At 41.7% G+C, this 20,632-nt stretch overlaps 1 protein-coding gene across 1 annotated transcript in view; it reads right to left on the bottom strand.

Annotated features, from left to right (window-relative positions):
* The window catches only part of WDR36 (WD repeat domain 36), a gene marked incomplete at its 5' end in the record, with an annotated part of 30,674 nt that extends 17,114 nt beyond the window's left edge, over positions 1 to 13,560 (bottom strand). The window contains 11 exons of the mRNA XM_080638220.1: positions 581 to 664; positions 1,660 to 1,725; positions 3,831 to 3,951; positions 4,561 to 4,736; positions 5,563 to 5,695; positions 6,544 to 6,598; positions 8,241 to 8,373; positions 9,268 to 9,385; positions 9,856 to 9,956; positions 12,374 to 12,401; positions 13,414 to 13,560. Of these exons, the coding sequence (XP_080494346.1) occupies positions 581 to 664; positions 1,660 to 1,725; positions 3,831 to 3,951; positions 4,561 to 4,736; positions 5,563 to 5,695; positions 6,544 to 6,598; positions 8,241 to 8,373; positions 9,268 to 9,385; positions 9,856 to 9,956; positions 12,374 to 12,401; positions 13,414 to 13,560 (1,162 nt within the window). The remainder of the gene's footprint in view (positions 1 to 580; positions 665 to 1,659; positions 1,726 to 3,830; positions 3,952 to 4,560; positions 4,737 to 5,562; positions 5,696 to 6,543; positions 6,599 to 8,240; positions 8,374 to 9,267; positions 9,386 to 9,855; positions 9,957 to 12,373; positions 12,402 to 13,413) is intronic.
* Positions 13,561 to 20,632: the final 7,072 nt, after the last annotated feature.

Consider the following 20,632-nt stretch of genomic DNA (forward strand, 5'->3'; position numbering starts at 1 on the left):
CCATGCTCCAAAGACAAAATAATAGCTACACTTAGGACAAAACAGACTTCAAACCTGAAGAGGAGGTCATTAATTTAAAGAATTTTGATGAAGCAAAGATAATTGCAATTCTTATTCAGAAAGCTAGGCTCATATTTGCATACTTAATTACAAACGAACAGAGTAATTTTTCTTTAAAAAGCCAGAAATTTGACTTTGAAAAAAGACTCACATAAAGAAACTCAAGAATCAAAATCAACCACCCCAAGATATCTTTAATTGACAAAAATCTTCAACCTCCACAACTGCTGGTTCTCCAGCCTGGCATAATATGTACACCAGAAGATTCTGGCTCCCATGCTGGATATTTTCAAGCCAAGAGCCAGTTAGACATTTGAAATAAAATGCCCTTTTCTAAAATAACAGAAAAATTTACCAAGTAAAATGTCATTTTAAACTGTCACTCAACAGCTCATGAGAGGCCACAGAATCTCAATCTCATCTTGATACAGCACAGGCTTTCAAAACAGTAGTTTCTTGAGGGTTAAAAGACAAAATGAAGCCACTTTCAGCTCTGTAATGTATTTCACAGACTACTTACCTGAAGCAAAGACTGTAATCGGTGGAAGTGCCATTGTATCAAGCTTAAGACCTTTCTTTTTTGATTTCTTTTTGTTAATTGAACCTTAAAATAATAATAATAAAAGTTATGTGTCTCAATCTCATGGCTAGATCTGAGAATAATAGTTTAAAAAGGATTGTCTAACAAATATGAAGTTCCTATTAAACTTAGATAAATTTGGCTTACATTGATTCAGTATTGCTGTTACCTAGGGTTTGAAGAGTTAATATTAATAAGACTTCCTGTCAAAATTTATGTGATGCTGAGCCAATTGTATTCACATATGTATTACTCAATCAGTTTGTTCCAGAATCCTGTGCCAACATCTTGAAGTAGAGCCTCCCCCCCTCACAGCTAAAACCATAGTCACGAAGATGTGACTATATAAAGCAATAAGTAATACTCAGCCGTTTCAATAACTAAATATCATGGCTTAACCAAAGTCAGAAATTTCACATTTATGGTCAAGGATATATACATATATATACACAATCTATTAATATACATCTGTCTATTCAAATCTAAAAATAAATACAGAGATATCAATATATAGATATTTGAAAATAAAAATCTCAGTCTTTGAGTCTTATTTTCTGAACTGTACAAGAAATTATGTCCCTTAAACGTAGCATTTTGTGGAAGATGTGTTTTTTAAATTAAACTCTACATTAAGTCAAAGAAACTAAAGTCAAGAAATACAAATGAACTAATAATTTAGTCAACTGAGTAGGAGGGAAATGGGGTAAAAAGTTGTAATTGCACATGCTGAAATGTCAGCTACTGCTTTACACATTTTTATTACAAAACTCATGCCCAGTGTTTCCCACAGTGAAAGAATATACATTGTCAAGCTACAGAAATTACTTTTAAGTATAAACAAATCTGAGAGCACACTTTAAATACATCAGGAAGGACTGAGTTTGCAGAACAACTGAGGTGAACAGTCTTCATACAACAGAAAGTGAAAATAAGGCCTACCTAACGTTTTAGCTCCTGTTTACGTAAGTATTTTTCAGGGTTTCTTTCACCAATATATGTACTTTCACTGAAATACTTACCGCGTCCTAAACTTTTATTGAACTTTTCATGCACTGTTGAAAAAGACTGCAATGTTCCATCTTGACCTGTCAAGATATCAGCAGATAGCTGTGATGGGCAAAAATCAACTTTCTGTTTACTCATAAGCCAACTGAGCAAGTAAAGTAGAATACCTGCACTCAGGAACCTCAAACACCACAATAAAGTATTTACTAAAACTCCTGGTCTGAGTTAAAATACAAACACATTACAAACAGTGGAAGTAATGGAGTAGATTTTTTTTATGGTCTATATCCCATTCATACTATTTTGCCTTGCACATGATCAAAATGACACCTCTTTCATGGACATCATCTCCATGTACAATTTCTCTGACCCCTCTCCTTTCTCCACCACAATATCTAGCTGTTCCCAGTTTTTTATGATCAAAATCTTCAAGTATCTCCATAGTACTTCTGAAGCTTTCCCATGAGCCCATACACTTCTTCACCAACTACAATATCCCATCCTTTATGTTTTGTCAAACAAACATATGCTGTGGCTGGTTAAGAACTTCAACTAGGTTAGCCAGTAAGCTAACCCTAGCAAAAATGTGCTGTCCATCCTTCCTGTAAACCAGGATACTAATGGAACTTCTCTCCTCTACCCAGAGAACAATGCTCACAGAACTAATAGGAATTTAACTTAATAAAGGGACAGAAGGCTCAAATTTGAAACTGGAAAACAGATGCACTTCGTGGGGGAAATGTGGACAAGGCAGAACCAGAAACTAAAAGAAAATAAAACTGCACAACACATGTAAAATTAAACGCAGAGATGATTTTTTCTAATCAGGAGAACCACAAAACATTTTTTACCATGCCAAACAAATAAGGAAACAAAAAACTAATAAAAGTGAACTTAAAATAACTTGAAAGACAATTTAACAATTATACTATTCAATCATCCTTTCCTTATTTCTATGATACAGAAGTAAGGCAGAATGTGTATACTGGGAACTGGAAGAAATGTTAAGCTCAGTGAAAGCCAGTGACACTGGTGAAATTTCACAAAGTTAATTTGTGGAGATGCCTGTCTTAAGGAAACAAGGGACACTTGGAAGGCAATCCACAGTATTGCTAGCTCATTTCTGTTGTAAAGTTTTACCACTGGTTCAGAAAAGAATGTAGAGAGATAGTCTCCTTGCACTGCAAATATATCAGATCTCAAAACCTGAGACCTTTTTCACTTTAGCGGCTGCCTCTGCTCTCTCCATTTTCCAGTACAGTTAACAAAGCACTGAAGGGCTAAAACAAACGTAAGGATTTGCTACGCAATTCTTTACTGTTCCTGTGGTTCATCTGGTGTGAGCTGAATTACTGTAAAGTAAGCAGTTAATTAAATCCAAATTACCAGCTGGGAGACCAGAAAATAATTTTAGCACAAATAGTTTTAGTACAGTGTATTGTTGTGCTGTATTAGGTGTAACATTCATCAAAATGTTATGTTTTCAAAGTTACCCATGCAGAAAATTTCATTACTTCAGAGTAATTAGAGATTAGATGAAGAGTCTCTATTAGTCCATTACAGAAGTGGTTCTCGGCCACAAAACCATCTGATCTAGTACTTAATTTCCAAAGGCATCTACTTATAGATTTTTAAATATGCTAGTTTCTAAGGAAGGGTAGTCACACATTTTTACACTTTTAGGTTAAAATCTTGGTAACAAGCAACATTTAGAGTATGTAGACATAACTGAGCTGTAACAGATTACAAAGACACTGCAACTCAAAAAGCTTAAATTAGTGGGAAAGGTGGAGTGTCTCCTCTAAGTTACTAACTGCATTATGCTGCTTGTTTTTTCCCTGTCACAACAGAATTTCCCTTGCTCTTACAGGTTTTAATTTTGACCAGCTGATAGCTCCTTAGGAGATAATGAAACAACTTTGATTCATCAAGCATATGCAAATGGATGACAAAAGCAGCTCATAAACTCTTCTGCTTAAAATTCCTCTTCAACCTACCCGCTGATAATCCTCTAGGGGAACTGTGAAACAGTTTGATACAGTAATAACTGATACCATCTACACTGATCACTTACTACTTTTCATAAATACACATACGTAACACAGAAGATAGTCTACTGTATTAGTAAAACAAAGACAATTAGCTTTGCATGCAGGAAATCAGACTGAAGACTGAGAATTCATACCTGCACTAAGAATTTGCTCTCCGTTTTGCCCATGGTATCTGATTTTTGTTGGTGGCGCACTATGCCCCATCCGGCTTCTCAAGACACGTCCTGTACCACCAGGGCCATCAAAAATCCACACCTGTCTCACAAAAAAAGAGCAGAAAAACAAAGCTGATAAAAATTGTCCTGCCAGTAATTATTACTCTTGGCAGTGGAACAGGCTTAGGTGGGAGCTGGTGAAGCAAACTTCACACATTGGCTTTCATCCTTGATCCTAAAAAACTCTGGAGGTTTCCTACCACAGCAGCTGAATGTTTCCCACTGTTCATTCTGTCCCTTCACCAAAGGTTAATGGCATCAGTGGACATGCAGCACAAGGGACTTATCAACAGCAACTGCTCATGAACCAGAACATTTGAAAAAAAAAAAACAAAACAAAACAAAACAAAACAAAAAAGCAAACAGATCAAGATTTAAGACAGTGTGCCAGGATGCAAAGTGTGGTTCTGGAAAAGTGGATTCAAAGCTTTGTTCTTCAAGGCTATCACAAAGCAGTAAATGAAGCAATGACATCATCGTAGCAAATATTTAAACTGCCCTACTACAGATCAACTGACAGCCAGCAACTTCAGGATCTTGAGTTCTCTTGTATGTTTTTCACAACTGCTTCAATCCAAACTGAACATTTACACTTTGGAGGACTACCAGAAAAACGTAACAGCAGATAGGAGCAGCTGTTGTAACTTACCTGTATAGCATTATCAGCACCATTAGTAATAAGCAGTGGCTCTCCAGGGACAAACGACATACCAGCTATTGCTGTGGAATGGGCATCTTGCATCTGACACATTAGCTTCTTCTCTTCTAGATCCCACAAAGCAATGTGCCCAACTGGGCTACCAGCTGCCATTACTGGGTGTCCATCTGCTCAAGAATAACAAAGTTCAAAAGGTTTGCTTACTGACATTCAGCTCATCCTTGCTGACTTCTCACATCTTAAAACTGACACAAGAAAAAAATACAATCACAAGGAAAAAAAAAATCTCAAGCTGATTCTAAAAGTATGTTTTAAGTGATCTGTTCCAGTATTTCAAGCAGAAAAGAAACAAAAGTTCACAGATAATAAAAACAGGATTTTTTTTTCTTTTAACCATTTAACAACAAATACATCTAAATCTAGCAGATGGTGCTACAGGTTTTGCTTGGAAGCACAAGGGGTATTTTACCTGTACTATTTTTAAAAGTTACTCTATAACCAAGATGCTTCCCCAGGCTTCTTAGCCTACATGCCTCAGGACGTGAGTGGTACTGTGTCATGACTCTGGAAGTTATCAGTCCCTTTTTTAAATACTCTTGAGCTTTTCAATTAAGAGCAAAAATAAATTTCAGAAACATACTCAAAGACTAAAATGAGTACAAATGTTCAAAACAATCCAGTAACATTTACACTAAATTTTGTAAATATAAAGACAGGAAGAGAAGATTAGAAAAGATGTAATTAGAGTACTGTATGTCATACTTCCTGTGCACTAGTCAGTACACAAGAAAATACTATACAAACAGCCAGTATGATGAAGATGCATGATCTCCCTTACTTATAGGCAACTTCTCTAGATTATCTGCAGCCTTTGAAAACTAAAACTCTCAGCCCAAATTTTTATTCTGAAATGCTTATGAGAACATAATTTCATACTTTACACTTAGTTTTAGTGATTTTATATAAATTTTCACTAAAAATGCTATAACTTACCTGTACGAAAAGATATTGCTGTGATGCGACCCCAGTCTTGTTGAAATTTCATCAGAGTTTCATCAAACTTAATATTATGTATAATGATATGACCAGATACAAGACCAACTGCAACAACATCCACTGCTGGAGCCTGCAAGAAAAATAACAAAGCAACTGAAATGAAAAAGAAAAGGCTTGTTGCTACACTACCGATATCAATACATATGAAACAATGTACCCTAAGTCTAGGACAAACAGCAAAAAAACCAAATAAATAATCTTGTACAAGAACTTCTATGTACATCACCTTAATACACGACTGAACACATGACAGACCTAAACAAAAAATGAGAGATGAAAGATTTTGTGTTAAAGTCTCTGCTGGCTGAAACAATTCTGTTTCCAGAAGCTGGAACTCCTTTGAAAACACCCCACTTTACATTTTCAGTTCTCGTAGACTATCAGTCACCCTGCAAGAAACCCTGCATTTACAAGTTTTATTCCGGATAACTGCAAACCATTTTCAAAGCTGTGATCAATGCTACCAGTCAATTTTAATTCATTTTTATATATACAAATATACAGTAAATACAATTATAACACCTTTCATTTAATCAGCAAAATCTACATTTTATTAACCTTCAAAGCAAAATAAATTAAGCAAAAAACTACCAGTGCAACAGAAGTTACATGATACACAGGCATCTTGCAAACCAACTGTTTCTGTGAATTCACTACATCAAGTGAATAGACTACAGATGTTATGAACACAAAACAATTAAGATGCTAAATACAACAAAACTAGAGACAGAGGAAGGGCAGATAATAAGCCTTCAAGTCTACCCCTCTTCAATGAGTAAAATGCCTCAAGAGAGGGTTATTAAAATTACCTGAATGTAAGTCATATTTATTGCTATAATTTTAAAATTTTAAATAATGATATTTTGCCTTCTATTCTTGACCAGTTATGTAAGAAAATAAGATACCAAAAATACTAACTTGTTCAAGGGTAGTGACTGCAAAGTGCCATCCTGGAAAGGAATATAAGAGTTTGCTGGAAAACAAACACACAAGAAACATACATCAACTTTTTTTTTCCCTACAACAAAATGGCTGCTTTATATGCACTTATACAGGAAAAGTACATAAGCTTTCTGTCCTTATAAATAAGTTACAGAACTCTGATACTAATAAATAAGGTGAAGAATAAAACTTATGGTTAATTTTTATTGGAAAAAGTTAGCGTCATGTATTAATACCACAAAGATGACATAATGACATAACATAAAAAGGGAGGAAGACCCTTCTATGTCAGTTGCTTCCCGTGCATTTCTGCTCTGAACACACCCTTTCAGAATTATTAACATCATGACATAAAGCCAGGTCCAACTTCTATTACAAACAAATCCTTCACTTGCAGACTAAGTTCCCTAAATGAAGACACTAACTCATATTACAAGCACCTTGTTTCTTTTAGAAACAGTGACAGCCGAAACATGAAGCATAACTGTTCACTGACAAGGCAGTCATGCAGTACTTATTAAGGGTGAAATTATGGACACAGTATTGAAGTGATTAAAAAAGTATTCCATTACCACAGTTACAGGTTGCCATTCTTAAAAAACTGCCAGCAGCCACGTGTTACCACCTCTCACTTTCCTTTCTTGCCAGAGACCATAAAACTTCCCCTTTGATACTCCTATTTATTTTTTTGCCTAATTTGGCCCACACCTATCTATAACATACTCTGTACAGGAAACACATAGTCAAATATAGATACTGCTTAACACAGCGACATTGCCAAAAGAGTAGTAAAAGTTCCATCAGTTTTTACACAATTAAAAGAGAAACTAATCCATCTAATGAAGACTTTTCATCACCTAGGATATATTGCATCTCAGTTGCTGTGACAGGCATTGAAAAGATGTAAGAGCACTATCAATACATTTAACTTTTCTGTATTTTTAGGTTATTCCTATATAGCATATATAGCATCTCCAAAACATTAGAATATGAAACAAACAAACAAAAAAAAAATAGCAGCTGTATCAGGGAGAGATTATAGCAATGAGATTAAAACACTGAATTATGCAAGCTGAGTTAACACCTATTTGCAGTACATACATTAACATGCAAGGAAGTTCTCTGTAGCTGTAACTTTTACAAGTCAGAAAAACATCTGACAATGGAAGTCATGAAATACTGCCATTATGGGTGGTGCTCTACCGGGAGATACTCAGAGACAGCTACATGCCTACACATCTCTTATTTGAATACAAGGATCAATTACCTCCACACTACCTGGCAGCATTTCCTTGGACCCAAAACAGCCAAACAACTAAGCTTGGAAGAAGGAAGGCAGAAGGCCTGAACATGCATTTTACTATTATTCTGATTATTTTCAAGGGAAAGCTATGCCATTCCAAGAAATAATAATAATTTAAAAGCAATTAAAAAAACCCCAAACAAAACCAATCCTGAACAACCCCTGACATTTTGCAGGAAGAGTAAACACCACACAACTTGAAAGGCATCAGAATTCAGGGAGAAGCAGCAGTAGGTGTTCCTGGAGACAGACCAACTGAAAACCTGGGCCAAAAAACACAGTAAAAGATTCCATGTACTTAAAAAGTATTATTTTTTGCATATGAAAATACTTGGAGCATGAACTGTATCTAGGTTATTAAGAATCTTACTTGGATCTTATATTCCACAGCTGCAAGCTCCCTTGTTCACTCCCAAGGAGAATTTTATTCAAATAGGTGCTGGGATGCAGAACTGCAGAAACTGCAAAAGTGGCCTTATCGAAATCCACTTCAAGATACTGCTCTGCAAAAAAGTAAGGAACAATGTTAGTGTTGCTAACCCCTACAAAACCACAGGTTTGTCACCCCTTCACAAATGTAAAGGCAGAACTGATGTTTACGCTGTACAAAGCCACTGGTGTTTCCTGCATTAAAGGATTAGGTAATGCATAACAGGGCAGGCTAAACTTCTTTACACTGTAACATCTGTTGGCTTGAAGATATATTTTTTCCCTATAAGCCTACCTAACACAATGATTTGGCAAAACTGCAATGATCTGTATCTTTCTGAAGGATGACTGCTCCTGCCTGAGCAAAACACCTCAAGTGATTAGCATGCCTTTTGTTTGTCATAGCAACTTCAAATCTCTAAAGCCTGTCTGCAGCCACTTTCAAGACTCAGCATCCAGGAAATGACACTGGTCACACCAATGAGAATGCTTTCTGAAGAAAAAACTTCAGGGCACTGAGGCACGATTTCCTAAGGCACTTTACAACTGCATGAGAAGATGCTGACACAATTATAAGATAATTCGTAAGAATTTCGTCTTACCCAGGCTTGTAAATTTCAAGGTTTTCAGAGATGGTGCCAAAGCTACTGTACCACAATCTTTACCAGAAATTGGAACACTAAAATGAAACTTCCATATAAGCATATCTTTTTACATATATATGGAACCTTACTGGGTCTCTGTAAGTGAGATCCTGCACCTCTATGGTACAGCATCCATTAACGAAAAATTACTGAAGAGGTAGGACTTCAGACTACCGCTCAAATAGCACTATTATTTAAGGGTATTTTTTCTTTTTAAAGAATAAACTACTTCTGACTACACACATTAAAAAAAAAAAAAAAAATTAACATTACTGTTAACAACACTAACCTACAAAGTACTGACAAAAATAAAGTGTCTCTCACCTTCTGACTGTGTATCCCAAACAATAAGAACATTGTCAACATCCACAGAGATGACATGATCACCAAAGGGCTGCAGAAGGTGTATCCTTGCCTTGTGACCTTCATATGTATGAACCACCTACAATTTCAAATTAGAAACGTTTTCAATATAAGCTGTTCAGATAGCATGCCATGCTAACATAATACTTGAAGACAACTTACACATGTCAGCAACAAATTTAAATAAAATACATGTAAAGACCACACAACTGTAAGTGGAAGACACATAATTTTCTGATATTTGAAACTGTTAACAAAAATATTTTTAAGTATTTTAATTATTTCGTTTTATTGTAATTAATTCATATGAATTTAGAATTATTATTTTTCAATAACTGCTTATTATTTTTTATCTTTAAGTAGCTACTTTATTATTATTATTATAATGAATGTATAAAACAAAGGTCAGCCATTGCATTCTATTTTAAGTTTTTTATTCCTCCTTCTACAGTTTTTGTTTGTCTAAAAGATACTAAACATCTATGGAAAATCAACTGTCTTGAACATAACTGTTTTGTACTACTATGCAATAAGTAAATGAATAAAAACCTCTTTGTTTCTGGCAAAAGCATGGAGAACATTGTCATAGGAAGCAAATATCAACATGCGGTCTGCTGCCAAACATGTAATGTCTTGCGGCAAAGCATTACCTGTTAATCAAAGAAAAGAAAATTTGAACAACTTTCAGGTTAATAACAAAAGAGAAAGCCTGACTTCATTTGTTTAGCATGGTGACCCACAAAGAAAGCTCTCCTAACATTCAGTTGAATTTCTCAGAGAAAGGTGTATTTCAGATTAATGCACTTTTACCATAAATAACAGCACATCAACAAGAACAACATCAGATCAATAGATCAGGGGGTTATTTTGAAAAACACTTAATATATTACTGAATTATCACTGTAAGTAAAGGCACATACCAGCTTCATGAGGGCTTTTAAAGAAGTTATGCCAACATAGCATTTCTGTGGACTGGCGGAGTCCTACAGCCTACTTGGACTGGGAACAGAGATAGTAAGTGAAAGTCTCAGCACTAGCAATGCCTACTAAGTTCAGCTGCTGACCCACTGCTTCACCCATTTCCTGATTAAAGACAGCAGGAATTTACTGCTGTAAGAATATCTCTTACTCCCCATCTTGTGACTGGTTAAGAGAGTACCTACTATTGTGATCTGCTGCTTTACTAGCTCAAATGGTAAAAGTCAAAGCTCCAGATCACACAGAGAAGCTGCTGATGTGGTCCCAAAAGATAAGACCACCCATACAGTACTCTACATGAGCTGTATGCAAGTCTACTTAGGCCAAGACATTTTTAGGCACATCCCAATTAAGAAGTTCGGAGTACCAACCATGTAACGTTCAGTAAACCAATGTCACTACACGAGAATCACATTGTTCATTTTTAGTATCACAATTTTGTACATAAACAATTTCTCAAAAAATCAAATTATTATGTCTGTAAGAAGATCTAGCCCACTGAAAAGGATTTCACAGAATATGCAATGTTTTTATGACTTTGTAAGCTGAAAACAGAAGTTACATTAATGTGTTTACAGCTGTAACCACTGGTTTTCTAAATTTAGTCCTGGTTGTGTGACAGTCACTAACTTTCAAGTTTACCGGTGCTCTGTTAATGGAAAATATTCTGCTTTATGAAGTCTGTATAAAACTCTGTGGTATACACAAGTAAAAATCTTACTTTTCAAGACAGAATGCATCTGACTGAATCATCTAAATGCTGGCTGGAAGGGACCTTTGCAAATCATCCAGTTCAACCTCCCCAAAAAATATGGATTAACACCAGTACTACATGGGTTTAACTGCAGCTATGCCCAGCTGAGTTCTCAGGGAAGGAGACTGCTCAAGCTCTACATTACAATATGGTTCCCACTTAGGGTCATTTTCCTTAATTGCTACTGTGACTTTCTCAAGCTGCAACCTGTGCCTGTTGCCCCTTGTTACTTCATCTACTATTACCACTACAAATTCAGCAGCACCATCTTTGTAACTGCCCTTCAGGAAACAGGCCGCCTCTAGGTTGTCCTGTACTTTTCCCTTCACAAGACGGATCAAATGCAGTTATTGCAATGTCTCTTCTCATACTGTGTGCTGTAGGCCCCAATACTCTGCAGTTCCTCACATCCCGCCTGAAAGGAAAGGGGTGCAGTGACAGTGGGGAGAACCACACTAACTGGTTATTGTACTTAGTCTAAGTGTGGCCTCACCAGCACAAAATGCAAGAGAATGACAACTTTCCCTGATTTGCTGGCCACACACCTAACATAGCCCAGTACATGGCTTGCCTTATTCAGTTACTGCATTGTTGGTCCTCATTCAAGCCCCTGACCCTAGTCAGCATGATGCCATGCAGCCAGTCAGTTCCTGGCTTGTCCTGTCCAGGTGCAGGATTCTGCACTTGCTCTTGCTGAACTTGGTTGGTTTTGTTGGCTCAGGTCTAGCGCTTTGCAACACCTTCGCGGATGAAGCTATGACATTCTGGGTGTCAGCTACTCCCCCTAAAGTAGTATTGTCTGCAGATTTTTACTAAGAAGGCACGTTGCCTTGTAACTCAGGCTGTTGATGAAGGTGCTGTCGACACCTAGGGTCCTATGCTCTATTGCCAACTGGATGTCAATTCATACCCTTTGTATCCAGCAGTCCAAACAATTTTTAACAACCCCTGAAGACTTCTAGTCCCATCCACACCTGTTCTGTTCCTGTAATTATTTTCCTTCAGTAACACGTCCTTCTAATAACCACAAAAACAACAAAAAAGGGATCTGAAATTCAGCTTTACTCACTGCTCACTCCTTAAGACCTAGGGGTGTTCTTGGAAGACGACAAGGATAGGAGGTTCACAAGGTATATCCCTAAGAGAACTTAATTACAGTTGCAACTGCAGTCTTATTTCCAAGTGGATATCTGATATTTCTCAAAGTCTTTTCAACATATTTCTGTGTAAATATTAGTACATAACTACAATTAATTTTCCGAGTTTAGAATCAAGTGCTAATGTCAGATGTGTTAAAAAAATAAATACTGGAATGAACAATTTGTGCATACTTACTCACAGCAACAATACCAAGCTTCTTCACCTGCAATGAAAACGTTAAAAGGCAATTTTTAGTGATTGGTTGCAATGAATTTGCTATAAACAGAAATTCAAAACTCCAGGAACCAACCTAGAGAAGTAATTCGCATGCCTCACAAGACAGAAAAATCATCCATCTTAGTTTATCAGCATCTACAGGAAAACCCACAGACAGCAAGTCAAAAGGAGTGGGACAATACATTTGCCAAAAGACCATTCAGCAACACTAAGCTGTGCTTCTTAATATACTTTACCCTAATGCACAGGAAACTAAGCACATATTTAAACACCTTGCAGAGCTTGGGAAAAACTGTTTTCACACCACTACTGATTCTAGTTTATTTTCTCTACCACCACATTACGTTATCATCCCTGTTCACATAAATTTGCTTTAGTTAAAGTCATCTTTGCCTAGTGACAACCATCACTGTTTTAGTTCACAGTCTGTGGACAAGACTGGCAGGAGTGAGTGAACCCTAAGTGCGTACCAGAAAGGCACATGAAAGAAGATCTAGGCTGCCGGCACTGTCCTGTTTACTATAATCACTAAATTCTGTTTTGTCCTGTTTGTATCTGAAAATGCTTCCACTGTACAGCAAGAAGTGAGTTAATACCAGGAGCTTTTACCTTTGAAAGATGCTTATCTGTTACAAGTTTTCATACGATCTAATGGAACCTAACGGAACTGATTTAGCAGATTGCCCAAAGAATCCCACCCCCTAATTCACAACTATCCAAACTACAGGCGAGCTTCGGTTTTACCCAGCGACAAGGGGAAAGCCTCAGCATGCGGGCGGCCCTCAGCCACGCGAAAGCCGAGCACACCCACCCTGGCCTCTGTAGCCAGCCGCCTCCCTCCCTTTCCGCGGGCAGCCCCGCTCGCCGCCGAGGACTACTACCGGCGGCCTCCTCTCCGCACAGAGGAGAAAAGGCGGCGACGCGGCCCAGGGCCAGCCACTGTCTTGGCGGGCAGCAGGCCGGTGAAAGGAACGGGGCAGCGCTGGCCGCGTACTCACGTTGTAAGTGTGGACGCTACGCCCAACGGCCGTGGCCAGGTAGAACTCTCGGTGCCGGCCGTGATAGCGCAGGACGTGTGGGACGTGGCCGCTGAACTGGCCGAGCACGCGGAACCCGGCGAACACCCCACAGCCCACACGCGCCATCTCCACGCCGTCCGCCTGGCAGGAAGCGTGTCCCCCGGCTTCCTCCCCGCGCTCCGCCCCGCTTCCGCCGCGCGCGCGCGCGCGCGCGCACACACACATACCTGCGTGCGCACACACCCCGCAGTCAGCCCCTCCTCCCCTCTTCTCTTTCCACCCTCCCGCCACGCGGGTTTGCACGGCGGAGAGGGCGCTGTGGCGGGCAGGGAGCTGTCACCCGCGCTCGCTTCTGCAGACGCTCTCTGCAGCCACGTCTCCTCGGTTTTATTCTCCTGTCTTCCCTCTTTCCTTTTGCCTCGGGCAGCCCCGGTGTACCGGCCCCCGGGGCGCGAACAGCCTCTGTGCTACCCAGGGTGTTTGGTTTATTTCATTCGTTTACTAAATTATATAACCCGCAGGATGACTTCGCTGCGGCGACTGCACGGCGGACAATAAATACTCAGCAAAGTTCGGTGAAGGGGAAAAAAACAAAAAGCCACCCCATACGAAACCACCTATCCCAAATTCATGTAGCTTCTCCACACCGCCATCAGCTCCCGGGCCTTGCTCTCGTCGCACAAGCCTTCGCTCGCCCTCCCGACTGCGCCGCCCTGCCACCGCACATGCGTTAACGGACCGCCGCCCGCCGCTGCAGAGCTGCCTTTGTTGTCCCCGGCGCTCCCTGCGGCACGGCGGCCCCTCAGCCCCGGACGCGGTCCCGCACCCACCTGTGGCGGCTGGTAGCCGGGGCAGTGCCGCTGCACGACGTAGAGGGTGCTCGGCCACAGTGGCGGCCGGTCGCCGCAGCCCCGCGCCCTCGCCAGAGCGCACTCCAGCAGCCGGCCCGCCCGCTCCGCCCGCCGGGAGCCCTGCGGACAAACGGCCGATCACACCCCGGACCGCGGACCCAGCCCCGCCAGCCCTCACACCCCTCTCCCGTCTGCACTTTGCCGGGACCCCCCCTCGCTGCTCATCCCGGCCTCCTTTCCCCCCGCTTTCTCCCGTTTTTCTCCCTTTCTCCCCTTTATTTCTCTTCTCCCCCTTTTTTCCCTCTTTCGCCCTTTTCCCCCACCCTTTTCCTCTTTCTTCCTCCCTCTCTCAAACCCCTGTTCTTCTCTCCTCTCTCTTTCCCCGTAGCCGCCGGGGGATGCGCTGCACCCGGGCGAACCTCGGACTGCTGCGGGCCAGCAGGCGGGGAAGGTGCGTCCTCGCAGGTATGAAAATCGAGTTGTAGCTCCTGGAGGAAAACAACAACAGGGGATGCTTGTTAAAGCCACGGCTGTCGCCGTCGCCTCGCATACCCCAGTACAAACATCCCTATCGCCTTCCCCGCCGCCGTGCAGGGTGCGGGCATCGGCGGTGCGGACAGCCGGTGCACGGCTGCTGCCGGGCGCTCCGGGCCCGCAGCGGGGCTGCTTGCACGGTGCGCCGTCCCGAGAGCCGCTAAGCGTGTGGACCATTAGCGTCTAAACCGCTCATCACCTTTGCAACCGTGACAACATCTTCAGCGTCGGTGAATCATTACTCAAGGGACTTTCAGTCCTACTGGTCTGCAAGGCGCCGGGAAGAGTCGGATAGCGCTCTGGCAGCAGCCGCCCGGGCTCCTGCTCTCCGTCCCTGCCAGTCCCAGCTTCAGCGAAGCACATTTTAGGAAGGTCGCCGGAGGAGAGTAGAAGATAACTTCCCCGTCCTGTTTCACAGGCACCGGTTTACTAAACTAGCCAACTCCCGGCTTGCTAATCGAGATTTTCAGAAAGTAGCTGCCGGCTGTCAAGGGTAAAATCGTGGAGGCAGTGCCGCCCAGAGTTTCCCTCCGATGCCACCAGAGAAACCACAAACCTCTTTTTTAAAGGTCATGTGTGGATCCAAAACGTTTAGGAGATCCTCTTGTATCTCGTCGTGGTTACAGAGGCTGAAATTGTAGGTGTATCCCCGTGATAGGTCGGCGATCTGAAGAAAGATGATCAAGCCACAAAAGACTGTGTAAGAAAAAGCCAAAAGTTAATTCTCCTGCACCGCTGCATGACCCTACAAGGCACGGAGAACAGATCTGGGATGCTGGTGCTTCGGGAGCACTAGAAAAACTGGTTGGTTACCCTTGTGATTATCCATGGTGTCTTTACACGTTGTTTTCCTCCTGCTGGGCTTCAGATCGTTGCTGGCTTCATATATGTATGTACCTGAACGCCTACGGAAATGAAGGTTTCCAATTCCATAACCGGGTCTCATTTGGATGTCTCATGCACCTCTTTCCAGAACTTCAGACTTGAAGTTGTGTCACTGGTTCGAAAAGAAAACTGAGGTAATGAATAATAATCAAACGCAGCATCCCAACCCCAAACAAAACTAACCTGATCGCTCCACAACAGCCAATCTTGCATAAAACAAGTGCGAATAGCCCTCCCCATAACCGCATTGGGGGCATCTTCAGAGGCTCTTATTATAGTAACACGCGATTTTCTCTTAAAGGTGAGATAAAACGCTTCAGCATACCTGCAGATGGACTGCATAGGGGTGGTTGCTCAGACCCTCTGTACTGAGGTCGCAGGAGCATCTGTAGGGCACTGCTTTGACATGCTAGTGCAGGAATGGATGGAGGATAGTGCTCTTTTCCCTGTGTCACCTACACTTTTTGTATTCCCCCCTCAAAGGTGAACTTTCTACCTTAGAAACCCGGGGAACCACTTCGGTTGCGCAAGCTGCGGGGAGTGCAGACGAAGGACATAATGCTGTTCTGAGGGGACAGCCTGGCTGATAGGTGAGTCAGATGACCCGGGCATTGTCTACCGGGATGCCAGCTTCAGGCTGCCTAGACACTGAGGGATGCCCGGGGAAGAGATCCAGGCTGCTCCTGGCACTGAGAAATGTCCAGGGCGGGGCTCCAGGCTGCTCTGGGCACTGAGGGATGTGCGAGGCGAGGGATCCGTGCTGCTCTGGGCACTGAGGAGGAGGGGGCTGGCGAGAAAAGGAATGGACCTGCTGTTCCCCTCGGCCCGAGGAGCCTCCGGAGCCCTTTCCCCGAGGGCGGGCGGCCGGCACCGACGCCATGGTCCCCACCAGGTACTCCGTGCCCCCGAGACAGTGTTTCACCGGATGTGCCCCGGGGGCCGCTGCGGAGCAGAGGCGCTGGGAGGCGCAGGACTCACAGTGCAGGGCCTCGCCAAGCCTCGCCTCGCCGGTTGTCCCGGCTGCCCTGGCTGCCCTGAAGCTCAGCTTCAGAGAAAGTTCATGTTCGTTTTCGGGGAGTGCTTCTCCGGCATAAGTCATGAGGCAAGCCCAAGAGGACTGCCGCGGGAGAAAGGGCTTTTTGGGCCAGCTGAGCTGGGAACGAGCCAAAGCACATCCATCAATCCTGCTTGCCTGTCTGCTTGAGAGGGTTCGCCCCCCGGGCGTCTTCCTTTTCACTGTCTTTCTTTTCTTTCCGCCATTAATCTCTCAGCCTAGCCGGGTGTCTGCGGCCCTGCCCGGGGGGTTGGAGCGGGATAGCGAGAGACCCCCGTCCCCATCCTGTCCCGTCCGGTGCCAGAGGGACGCAGAACGGGCGCGGCGGTCGTTCAAAGGGTGTCATCAGACCTGTGACTCTGTGTATGTGTGTGTGCGTATACGAATCTTATTCGAGTCAAACCCGACTTTTTGAAACCGATGCCTTAAAAGATACTGGAGTAAGGGAGACGCAGATGCTCTGAGCATTAGCCTAGCTCGGGAAGATGGCCCTTAGCACTGGAGACAGTCTTACCAGGGTGCTTCCCTTCATCACTCTCACAGAGTTGCCAACAAATCAACAAAATTCCAGTTTCCTAAAGAATGGCTTGTTCTCATATTCCAGAAGCTGATGGTGTTATCTTAACTTGCAAAGCTGTGTGCCTTCGTCTCTCTCCGGGTTTTTTTGTCAGAATTTGCTAATCAGCTTCATAAAATTTAGTAAGGTAGTAAGAAAACAATTCTTCTAACTAGCTTTGTGTTTCTTATTTTACAGCTGTATAACCAAAGATGCACCCTAGCATAGAGGAAGTTACATAAGAAAAATCTTACTGTACTCCTGAAACCAGCAACATAAACAACAAAATGCCTATTGTTCCTGCTATGAATTCAATGTAATATTGATCTAAGGAAGGACTTCAGGACTAGGAGCATGTTAATTTTTACTTACCCTTGTTCATTTATCTTTACTGAAAGGGACATGGCAAACCGATGAATAGTTAAATAAAGCTGTTTATTTGTCCTTTCTAAATAGGATGTAATAATCTTGTGAACAGGTAGAGTGTACAGCTTGGTTTAATGTGAATAACACTGAGTTGAAATTCTTTTCTGTCACTTAACATGCACATGCTTTCATTTCTGAAGTTGTGCCTCTGTAGAACAAAGTGACAGCAGACACTAGCAATACAACCAGATCAGCAAATGAAAAAGAACTAGAAAATTTCAAAATTTAAAAGAACCAGGAAGTTATATTGCTATAGAATACAGTTTGGCATTCAAAACATCCTTGTAAGTTCAAATGAAAGATTATTAAGAAAAAAAAATCACTGACTTTCATATAATGACTTTGTTGTATGTGAAAAGATTTGTGAATAAGCAGTGGCTTTGTCATCAACCACTTTGATGGTCTCTAATTCCCAGACAGCACTATTCTCAGAAGTGGCAATTTATGGTGAATATGTTTTAAATTTCGTTTTCTGTTTAAACTTCCTCAGAGATACAGCTTCAATTACCGAGATATGTACCACAGGGGGGTGGGTGGAGGGAGTGGGAGTGGGGAGAGAGAGAAGTGGGAATGAAGGCAGGGGGGAGGAAAGGGGAGAGAGAGAGGAGGACTTTAAGGAATTTAGAAAAATCTGTCCATTCTTATAATTGTAGCAATTAAAAACTTTTACTTGCCGCAGTCATAAGAATGGTGAGATCTCACTTCTGACAGCACCCTTTGACCTGAGCACTAGCTTGAACATTTGAAGTGGTTTTCATTAAGAGAAATAATTCATTATAAGAGGCATTTTTTCTGATGGACCTTTATACTTACAGCATATCTACTTTCTTCTCTAATTCCTGCTGCCTGGTTGTCTTGAAGACCTCACATTTGTGGCTGTGGTTGAGCAGCAAAAAGATGGGGAAACATCAGTTCGCTATGTTTGAAATATTTCACTAAGTGTCTGGGGGTTTTCTTACCCAAGAATTATTTCACTAGAAACCCAGTTAGATTAATGATGTGGTTTGTCAAGGGAGAAACCCTGAGGCCCTTATTCAGCAAGGTGAATTAAAAAGTCTGACTTCTTGAGAAAGTTAGTCTCGCTGCTGTTGAAAGCAGTGAAACTGAAAGGACATCCTTGCCTTGATCAGTCGTTGGATCCACAATTTCTGGAGAAGTTGAAGAATGACATACAGCCAACTGGAAACGTTGATTGCTAAATAGCGTTTCATTTTTCTGATACACAACTGATAATCTTAAAAAAACCAACAGTTCTCTGTTCCTTCTCCTATATTTGCACTTCCATGCATTTTGTTGCTACTTTACCTTTGCACAATGATGATTTTATAGAATGTTTCTGAACATTTTAGTTGCATACTGCTTAACAGGAATGCAATCAGACAAACACTGCTATGAATTTGACCTTACGGGTATAATTAAAGGGTACTGTAAAGAAAAAGATAAATTTCTAAGATCTTTTTACTTACAGTTATTAGTAAAATAAGTAAATTATTTAAATTATTTAAATCACATGTGACTGAACGAGAAGATGAACTCGAAGTTAAGCAGTAATAATACTAAGGTATCACATTCACTATGGGGAAATCTTTAACCTTAATATCACAAACAGCTCATTATCTTGCCATTCCTATCTGAAGTACAGTGTTGATAAGCCTGTATCTTTGTGCTGATTTGGTGAAAATTTGGAGGAGGTCTAGCCAGTACTAGGAAGGTTCAAATCAAAACAGGATTAAGCTGTTGTATTTCTGGGGCTGCAGAAATGATCAGAATTAATCCTCTTCATAATCACCTGATCTGCTTTGTATCCAGCTACAATATATTTTACTTTTTATCAAAGGAACATCTAGCTAGATTTCCTCCCCCCTTTCCCCATCTCAAATTGAGCAGTGTGCCAGAAATCTGCTCCGTATAAATAATACGGAATTATATTATTCCAAGAAAGATTTCCAAGTAGAGAAACAAATAGATGTACAGCCTCAGGGAAAGCAATTGGAAATTCCTGCCAACAACAGCTAAGGGGATGTCTCTCACTTTACTCCTGGTTTAAAGCACCTTCACTAAGAAGTGCAATCCTCAATGCTGCTGCTCAGCTATTGCATGTCCCGGGGATACTCAATCCCCTTAGGAAGCCTTCTACCTAGAAGTCTTTCTTAATAACATCCTAAATAATGTTACAGGCTCCTTGCATCTTGCAGCCTTGAATTTGTATCTGGTGCTGCAAATGACCCATGCTCTTAAGACAGTCCAGGGAAGCTAAAGCACAATGCTGCACCTTACAAGACACAGTTTTGGACCCCGCTACTTGTCAGCCTGAGAGAGTTGGAGGAATATCTGTGCTGAAAACACAGCAGCTTGTTTATTTGTTCTTGCATTCATGGCTTCCTGCATCCCTCCCTTGCCAGCCCAATAGTGGACAGAGGCCGTCCTGCACCTGGGAAGGCAGCAGTGTTTCCCACCTCCCCTGGGAGCAATGTGAGGAGCTGCTGCCTGCCCTCCAGAGGTGGTGGCTTCTTTGCCATTGTTCCTGGGGAAACTGGGCCCTGGAAAAGGAGCTTTTCTCTCCTGCCAGAACCCTCCATCCTGCTCCTTCCTTCATTAGCTGGCCTGGTAGCATGCTCCAAGATATGTCCATTTCAGAAGCCACTGGACTGTTACATTGGATGAGGTAACCTGTAGTTTGTGTGAGGCTAAAAAGAGTCCAGGTAAAATGTGCATATCCTATTATCATTATTGAAAAGGTAAATCTCCTGGGTTCAGCTGTAGCAGTCATTTTTCTCCTTCTTAGTAGCTGGTACAGTGCTGTGTTTTCAACTTTCAGCCTGGGAACAATGCTGGTAACACCGATGTTTTTATTTGTTGCTGAGTAATGTTTACTCCAATCACAGACTTCTC

Source organism: Psittacula echo, assembly GCF_963264785.1.
Source record: "Psittacula echo genome assembly, chromosome: Z".
Lineage (NCBI taxonomy): Eukaryota > Metazoa > Chordata > Aves > Psittaciformes > Psittacidae > Psittacula > Psittacula echo.